At 42.7% G+C, this 8269-nt stretch overlaps 1 protein-coding gene across 4 annotated transcripts in view; it reads right to left on the bottom strand.

Moving 5' to 3' along the window:
• Positions 1 to 80: 80 nt before the first annotated feature.
• grid2ipa (glutamate receptor, ionotropic, delta 2 (Grid2) interacting protein, a) overlaps positions 81 to 8269 on the bottom strand; it is a 31566-nt gene continuing 23377 nt past the window's right edge. For 3 of the 4 annotated variants that reach the window (XM_085454122.1, XM_085454124.1, XM_085454125.1), the window contains 10 exons: positions 5347 to 7755; positions 5126 to 5213; positions 4641 to 4730; positions 4308 to 4504; positions 4065 to 4220; positions 3686 to 3772; positions 3470 to 3599; positions 3181 to 3299; positions 2918 to 3082; positions 81 to 1704 (listed from right to left, as the gene is read on the bottom strand). In XM_085454122.1, coding sequence (XP_085310248.1) covers positions 1624 to 1704; positions 2918 to 3082; positions 3181 to 3299; positions 3470 to 3599; positions 3686 to 3772; positions 4065 to 4220; positions 4308 to 4504; positions 4641 to 4730; positions 5126 to 5213; positions 5347 to 7755 — 3522 coding nt within the window. In that variant the 3' untranslated portion in view covers positions 81 to 1623. The remainder of the gene's footprint in view (positions 1705 to 2917; positions 3083 to 3180; positions 3300 to 3469; positions 3600 to 3685; positions 3773 to 4064; positions 4221 to 4307; positions 4505 to 4640; positions 4731 to 5125; positions 5214 to 5346; positions 7756 to 8269) is intronic. The other variant, XM_085454123.1, reaches the window with a different exon arrangement.

Below are 8269 nucleotides of genomic sequence, written 5' to 3'. Positions count from 1 at the left end.
TTTTGCCCTGGCATAAATACAGTCCATTCAGCATTCCTGTATAAAGACAGCTTAAGTTCTGAAGAAGACATTCACCCAAATGTGGATCTCACACAGCTCTTTATATTTGTCAGATTTAGATTACAATACAAAACACAGACTTAACACTTAGTAGGCCTTAAATGAACGCCAGTGCCTTAGAGGTTTACATTCTGTACTTTAGCCAGAACATTACAACTTATACCATTAGAAAACAAAGGTTTTACTGACTGCACACATAACTGTTACCGTAATAATTTGTCTTATGATTTCAAAAAATATTAGCTATAAGCTTCAGTTTTTACAAAGCACTGGAATATCTGAACAGCTGGTATACTGCGTTATTAGTTGTGTGTGAAAATGATATCAAATGCTGCTACACGATATGATATTTCGCCCTCTCAGTGGTATAACTCTATGGTCCCATCATATCACACATTCAGTAAAAGAAATACTTGGGTAATACATTAAAGTAACAAAGTGCTTTATAAATTGTAGCGTATGTTTTCTTCATATTCTGGCTTATTCTGTACAGTCCACACGCACAATATAATCCCTATTTACACTTTAATAGATATAACACCAAACAGTGGACTACAGTTAAACATTCATTTATTGCACAGTGCCCGCTGTAAGATCCACATAATCCCACTTCGGCAATCTGTTATCAGTGTCTTCGAGACTGGAGCCAGTGTCACCTTTATATACGTACATGTTGGTAGGATAAGAAGTAAAGCATTATATAGGAGCAATGCAGAAACAAAATGAACAATCCAAAAAATAAATAAATCCTACTGGTATATTGGCACGGTTTGAGATGGAAAATTCCACCAACAGTGACTTTGAGCCAATGATTAATATACACAAGTTGGTAGGGTCAGGAGTTAAGCATTATACAACAGCAATACAAAAAAAAATCTTACCACCACAGCTGGCATGGTAGAAAATGGAAAATTCCACTGAAACTAAAGGAGTGCTGCAAAGAAAGCATCCTAAGCTGAGGACTTACTTAAGAAAACAAGCATCACTTAGTAAAGAATTTAGGTTACATTCAGTGCGGTGGGCACCTTAAAAAGGTCAAACTAATTCAAAAACTGCTTTTTGTACTTTCATCTGAACCAACGAGTGTGAATATATTTAAATTAAATATCTATTTTTGGATCTATGTCTTAATCGTGGTTATGCCACAAAGATTTTATTAAATCATTGTCGTACCGCACTATGCAGGTGCTCAATGACCTAAACTTAGAGGGCTTAGAGAAATATTACTTAAACTATGCGATGTTACTGAGCGACTATCAAACAGCAGAGTTATCCTGAAGGTTAAACAAGGTTGCAGTCTACTGACTGGTCTTCATCATTGAAGATACATATAATATAGTACAACACTGGTCTAAAGCTACATTATCTGTCTTTGATGCCAATGTTTCTGCTTTTCCCTTCATCTAACTTGTTTTTTTTGCTTGGTATTGTGATGTGTGGTTTATGTGCTTGTATGTTAGTGTATTTATATACTGGTATATGTATATAGGATGTTTGTGTACTTGGGTATACTTTGTTCTGTATGAACAACTGCATGTTGTAATCTCCACACGTGCATGTGTGTTACCAGGCCAGCGGGGAGGCCATTCGTGGACTCCTGGGGCTTTTTGGGATTTCAGCAACTTGCTGATCACTCAGAGCTCTCTGTGGCAAAGAAATGCAGAAAAAAGATGATGCAGGATTTTCTTTTAATTTACTTTTATATACATCCTTTGTTTTTCCATGTAGTATTATTTTTAGTTTTTCTAACCAATTGCTTTGTTGCATGCATCCTGCTTATTGAAATATGTAATATTTCTAGATATATATTTGTATTTTTTGTGACAGTCGTTGTGCGTGCCTTATATGGACAAAAGTACTGGGCCACGTGTACAGTACACCTGCAGGAGGTGCTCAGCCATGGAAACCTATGCCATGAAGCTCCAGGTGCACAGTTTTTGCGCTGATGTTAATGATGTAGGTTGCACTGGTTGACTCTGCTCTTAACTTTATGTGGTCTGCCCCTTTGTAGCTGAGCTGCTGTGGTTCTTAAACACCTCCACTTTTCAATAACACCTTTTAGAGTTGATTGTGGAATATCTGGGAGGTGAGAAACTTCATGAACTGACTTATCCCAGTGATGTTTATAAAAACCAGAAGGTACGGGCAGGTACTTGATTTTATACACCTGAAATCATAGACAAAGAGGTGTAGCCCTGTACTTTTATTCATGTGGTCTACTCACTACATAGAAATGTTAATAAACAGGTGTAAAAAAACAAAAAAATAATAAAAGTTTGATAAGTTTGAAAACCACAAGCACAGCAAAGTTCAAAAAGAAAAAGCAGCAGAGGAAAAAGGAAAAGCAAAGAGCTGCTGCACTTAACATACTGAACACTAAATGCAAATGACAGAAATATGCAAAACAGTGTTACATTTTTCAAAACTCTGCTTTTTTAAAATTTAAAGTATAGTATCTAAAACCTCCAATATCAAACGTCTGGCGGGCTGGAACACGTTAATGAATGCTGAGTGTTTACAAAGTGGCCCTGCTAGTTTACATCATGAAGCTCATTATCAGTGCTGTAACCTAGCAGAGTGCTTTTTTGATTTAATGCAGACAGTGCTCATTACTAAACACAATGCACGGCCCTCTCTAAAAATAAAAACACTGGCAAAGCAGAAAATATAGCAAGTAATGAGGCAGTCATCAGATGATAACAGTGCAACTGTTTATCTGCAACCTTTTAGGTTATGCATCACAAGCGGTTGAGCAAAAGCAACTGAGACTGCTGGGAGGGAACTACAAAGGAAATATGCTGCAGACACAACAAAGATAATCATTTGAATGAAGAATGGCTCAATATTTCCTGCTCACCTCAAACTTGTTTATGAATTCGGCAAAGATACCAAAGAAGGCCTCGGTATTTGTGGCTTTGCCGTCTTCTCCAAAGTAGGAGGCAGTCTTGCTGAATTCTTCCATGGCTCTCTGTTGGAGAGACTCCAGAGACTGGATTGCAGGATGACTGTTTTCCAGGAAATTCTTAACACCACAGAGTTAAGGCACAAAAATGTTTAATCTTATTTACTACATAGTGTTTTCTTTGTCCCCTGACCCCAGTGAGGGGGTTTTAAGGATACACTCATGACAACAGCAAAGCGGTCGTCAGAGGTCGCAGGCATCTTCTGACAAGCTGAGCGAATGTCCTGGATTGTGGTATGAAGGTCATTCAGATCGGAGGTGATGTTCCTCTGGTTTACTAAAAGCAGGTGTGCGTGCAACATAGGAAACCAGAGGCAAGAGGAAAAAGATGCTCAGAGACAAAAAGCAGATCTAGCCAAAATGAAAACAACCACTTAAATTTGACAATCGTGCCAGTACATTTTTGGCACTCTCAACGAATGTTAAAAGGCAAATGTATGTATCTACCTTTTGCTGCAAGTGGAACCATCGTAAGATCTTTGGAAAAATCCAACACATCCGGGAAATGTTGACATAGCGATTTAACCAGGATATGCAGAAATGTTGACTTCCCGTCCACTGTTTTAGTTGTGCTCAGCTGCACGCGATATTGTGGAGTCATAAAATACACATGCAAGCCCATACATAAATACTCCATAATATGTTAAATATCATTCGGTGTACCTCTGTAAGGAAGTTGATCTTAAAGCCTGTAGTTTTGTTGGTTTTAGGCTGGCTGTTATTCAAGTAGTTCCCCATCGCCAACACAAACTAAACAGGGCACAAATTAGTAAGCAGATCTGTTATTGTATCAACAGTAATTTATCTTGATCGTTAATTTTCACCCCTAGTTTATGAGTGTAATTTTTTTGCTCCAGTAATTAAATTTTTCTTCTTTTCTTCTTCTTTCACACAAAAAAGACATAATTTAGCGAATGTCCTTCTTTGCTTCTACAGTGACTCTGTCTCTTATCAGTATCTCACAGACTAGTCAAAAAAGTATGTGGTATTTTCATGTGTTTCTAATCTACAGTGACATAACCTTTCTGAACATAAGGGCTACCTCTAGTATTTTAGCTAGCTTCTTGCTGGTCTTCAGCTCCATGGAGGCATTGTAAATACAGTCATATGCTCCTTTCAGCTCCTCTGTCTTCTCCTGAAGAGAACACTTGAAGAGGAGGCACTGGAGGCGGGTCTGGTACTCCGGTACTGATAACATCTGATATATGCACAACAGGCAGATCAAGATAAATGCAAGATCAATGAAACTCAAAAGTAGCCCGGTAACGGTAAACCAGAACTGTACCTGCAGCACAAACTGATCTGGCTCGCTCAGTTTGCTGGGGTCCTGTCTATACTCTTCATATTTTTTGACCTCCTCTGCATCGGGGGCATACAGTAGCAGCTGTTTAATGTGGGCTGGCTCCAGCCTGTCTGTGGCCATGTTCATCAAAATCTGACGCAGTTCCCCTGGAGACAGCTTCAGGTGGGCTATCAGGATGGCTAGAGGCAGAAGATAATCATCATCAAAGTACTTAACTCTGATTCACAGAGCTACAACTATGGTTTCTAACTTTCATCTTGACATCTTAATTACAAATGACATTTGAAAAATTTTATTAAAGGCAGTCATACTCACAGGCATTGTAAGCTTTCTTATGGGACAGAATTTCTATAACACCTTTCTTCTTGAAGGTTTCTAGCTGAGGGGATGGTTCTGGGGCAGGCACTGAAAATTAGACCGGGGAAGTTAAATGTCAAAATTTAGAAAGGTAGGTGAGAGAGACTGGACAAACAGATTTAGTCTAAATTTTCCTTTTACATAGCTTACATTGATTTCTTAGAGGCAAATTATATAGAGTACAATGACAGATCAAGCCAAGGTCCTTCAACCCAAAGAGGAAGCTGCCTCGTTCTTTGTTTAAAAATCTCTGTATCCTTGGACTGTGATTAAAGACATCTGAAAACCTGATATGTTGACGTATAATGTTGTCTTCCCATCAAATGAATCACTAATCAAAGTATTTTTCACTCTTTATACTGGGCTTCCCTATCTCTTATGAATATTTAGCTGTGCACACAGATAAAAGCACTCCAGTTAGGCACACAGCCCCTTATACTCACTGGCGCTCTTCTGTGTTCCAAAGTGCAGCTCCAGATCCAGATACTTCACCATGTCATGCAGTTTTTCATAGTCAGAATTTGCTCCCAACTGTTAGAAACACAATTTTTTTTAGTTTAAAAAAGGTCTAAATGTTATAGTTTTGCAAAATATTTTACATTTAGAATTCTAAATCTAAACTCGGTGGCACTTTGAGAAGCTTTGGCTTCCAATCAGAACTCACCTGTCCCCATATTGTCCCTTCTGAGTTTTCCACCTGCTCCCAGCGCAGCCTCTTTACACTCATATGGTTGGAGTCCATTCTGGACAGACTAGGTCTTGGTAGAGGTGGAGGGGAGCAGGGTGGGGGAAGAGGAGGAGGTGGTGGGGGCTCTAGGTGCTCCGTGGGGTCAGAAAGAGAGTGGGGGAGGGACTGGGGCTGGCTCTGGCTGTGGGATTGTGACTGGTGTTGAGATTGCAGCAAATGATGCGAGGGCTGTGACTGTGGGCGGGCAGTTTGGGTGGAGGACTGGGGGTGTTGAGGCAGTGGCTGAAAAGTGGAGAGGGTGGGTTGGTGTGGCTGCAGGGGTTGAAACGTGGAGAGAAGGGGCTGGGGCCTGTGAGGCTGCTGGGGAGGGTGGATGACCTGAATCTGGTGCTGGTAGTCCTGAGGAGGTGGCTGTGGGGTCATGTGATGGATGTGGTGGATCTGAGGAGTGCTGGAATGGTGGTGCGTCTGCTGGATAGAGTGGGGTCTCTGGGGGGAGGGTTTTGTGGGCTGGGGGTGGTGGGTTTGGTGGATCTGCTGCTCTTGGTGCCTCCCCTGCACCGACACTTCAGTTTGATGATGGCCCTTTAGACTTCTCCTGCTCTGATGGGAGTGGCCATCCCGATTTAGCTGAACTGGGAGGGATGCAGGCTCTTGCTGGGTTTGATGCAGAAGCTCTGTGGAGGAGTGATGGGGCTTGGGTTGGTGCATTTGATGAGCCTGATGAAGAAGCTCTGTAGAGGAGTGGTGCGCCTGGGGTTTATGAATTTGATGGAGCAGCTCAGTTGAGGAATGGTGGGGCTGTCCTCGATGCATCTGGTGGGCTTGGTGGAGAAGTTCGGTGGAGGAGTGGAGAGGCTGTATTTGCTGCATCTGTTGAGCCTGGTGCAGGAGCTCTGTTGACGAATGATGGGCCTTGGATTTGTGCATTTGGTGGAGCACTTCTGATGATGAGTAGTGGGCATGGACTTGCTGCATCTGTTGAAGCATCTCAGCAGATGAGTGGTGGGCCTGGGATTGCTGCAACTGGTGCAGCACCTCAGCTGAGGAATGATGAGCCGGGGCTTGGTGCATCTGGTGGAGCATCTCAGTTGAGGAATGGTGGGGCTGGGGTCTTACACTCTGATGACTTTGGTAGATGCCCTCTACGTACTGACCTTGTTGGCTGGGATGGCCTGTTGGTTGGGGTGACGGCTGGTGTGGGGGAGGCGCAGAACGGGACAGACGTCGGTGATGATGAGTCTGGTGGGCCTGCTGCTGCTGTGCTTGGCGCATCATGTAAAGAGGGTGGTTTGCGTGGTGATGGACGGAGTCTGGAGAGGGAAGAGGAGGTAAGGACTGAAGAGGAAGAGGTGAATGGGCTTTCTGCTGCGTTGGCTGGGCAGGCATCGAGTGGTGGCTCTGGTAGATCTGCTGCAGCTGTTGCTCTTGATACGCTTGCTGCTCCTTATAGGCTTGTCGCTCCTCATAGGCTTTTTGCTCCTCATAGGCCTTTTGTTCCTGGTAGGCTTGAAGCTCCTCGAATGCTTTTTGCTCCTTGTAGGCTTGAAGCTCCTCGAATGCTTTTTGTTCCTTGTAGGCTTGACGCTGTTCATATGCTTTTTGCTCCTGGTAGGCTTGACGCTGCTCGTACGCTTGTCTTTCTTGGTAGGCCTGTTGCTCTTGGTACAACTGTTGCTCTTCAAAAGCTTTTTGCTCCTCGAATGCCTTCTGCTCTTCATAAGCCTGTCTCTCTTTGAAAAGTTTCTCTTGATAAGCTTGTTGTTCCTGCAAGGCCTGCTGCTCTTGCAGGAGTTGTTGCTCTTCAAAGGCTTTTTGCTCTTCATATGCCTGCCTCTCCTTATACGCCTGTTGCTCCTCATAGGCTTGCCTTTCCTGGTAGGCTTGTTGCTCTTGGTAGGCTTTTAGCTCTTGTATGGTAGCATGCACCTGTAGGTCTTCCCTTGTAGGGAGGACTTTATGCAAGGAGTGGCGTTTAGGTGGTGGATTACTGCGGGGAGGAGGTGGGGGAGGAGGGCCGGATTTCCGGCGGATGGGCACGTATGTTCTTGGGGAGTGTTCGGGAGTGTAGCTTAGTTGCTGCTGCTGTTGCTGCTGTTGGTGCTGCGGTTGACTCTGTGCAGGTGCTGGGGGCGGAGGAGGCGGAGGTGGATCATTGAACTGGACTGGTGGGGGTGGAGGAGGGGTCATGGGGGGTGGGGGAATGTGATCAGAGGAAGATGAGTAGGTCAGAGATGAGGCATTTTCTTCTCCACTGCTGCTCTGGACATCACTCGGGCTGCTGAGCTCTGGAGCGACAAATCCTCCACTTTCTTCTTCATCCACCACCAAATCGTCTTCATTATCATCATCCTCTTCATCTGGGAAGCCCATCTGCACAACATCCTGGCATTAACACCAATTACACTTCATTAGACCTAATGCCAAAGTGGATTTTTTTGGTACATTTGTCAAACTACAAGAGTTAACCAGAAATAAAATACATAAATGTGTAAGCAGGTTCTCTACAACCTCCTCAATGTATTTCAATGCAAATGCTGCAGTTAAGTTTTTAAATCCTTTACATGCTCTTTCATTTGAAGATTTATTTGTCAGGTCAACAACAGCTTGTGAACCTCTCTCTATGACACATATTATTCTATAAATTGTCTTTGATTTTAAAAACACCAAGGTCAAGGCAGTCCACCTATGAGAAAACCTTAAGATTGGCAGTAAATTTTAATGATGCTTTATGATGTTGTTTGAAGTCACAGAAACAACAGAAATTCACTGAGGGTAACAGACTATTCTGGTCAAAGATAATTTCATAATACTTTAAAATAAAGCACATAGAACCCTTTAAAACATGCAATTCTTAGTCACAAAAATAAAGAAAAGACAATTTTTATTCATCTTTCAT

This window comes from Copadichromis virginalis, linkage group LG4 (genome assembly GCF_057382275.1).
Source record: "Copadichromis virginalis isolate Kocher_CV1m ecotype Utaka linkage group LG4, C_Virginalis_male_GT1.1, whole genome shotgun sequence".
Classification (NCBI taxonomy): Eukaryota; Metazoa; Chordata; class Actinopteri; order Cichliformes; family Cichlidae; genus Copadichromis; species Copadichromis virginalis.
Note: the sequence above shows the minus strand (reverse complement) of the source record. Positions and strands in the feature narration are given on the sequence as shown.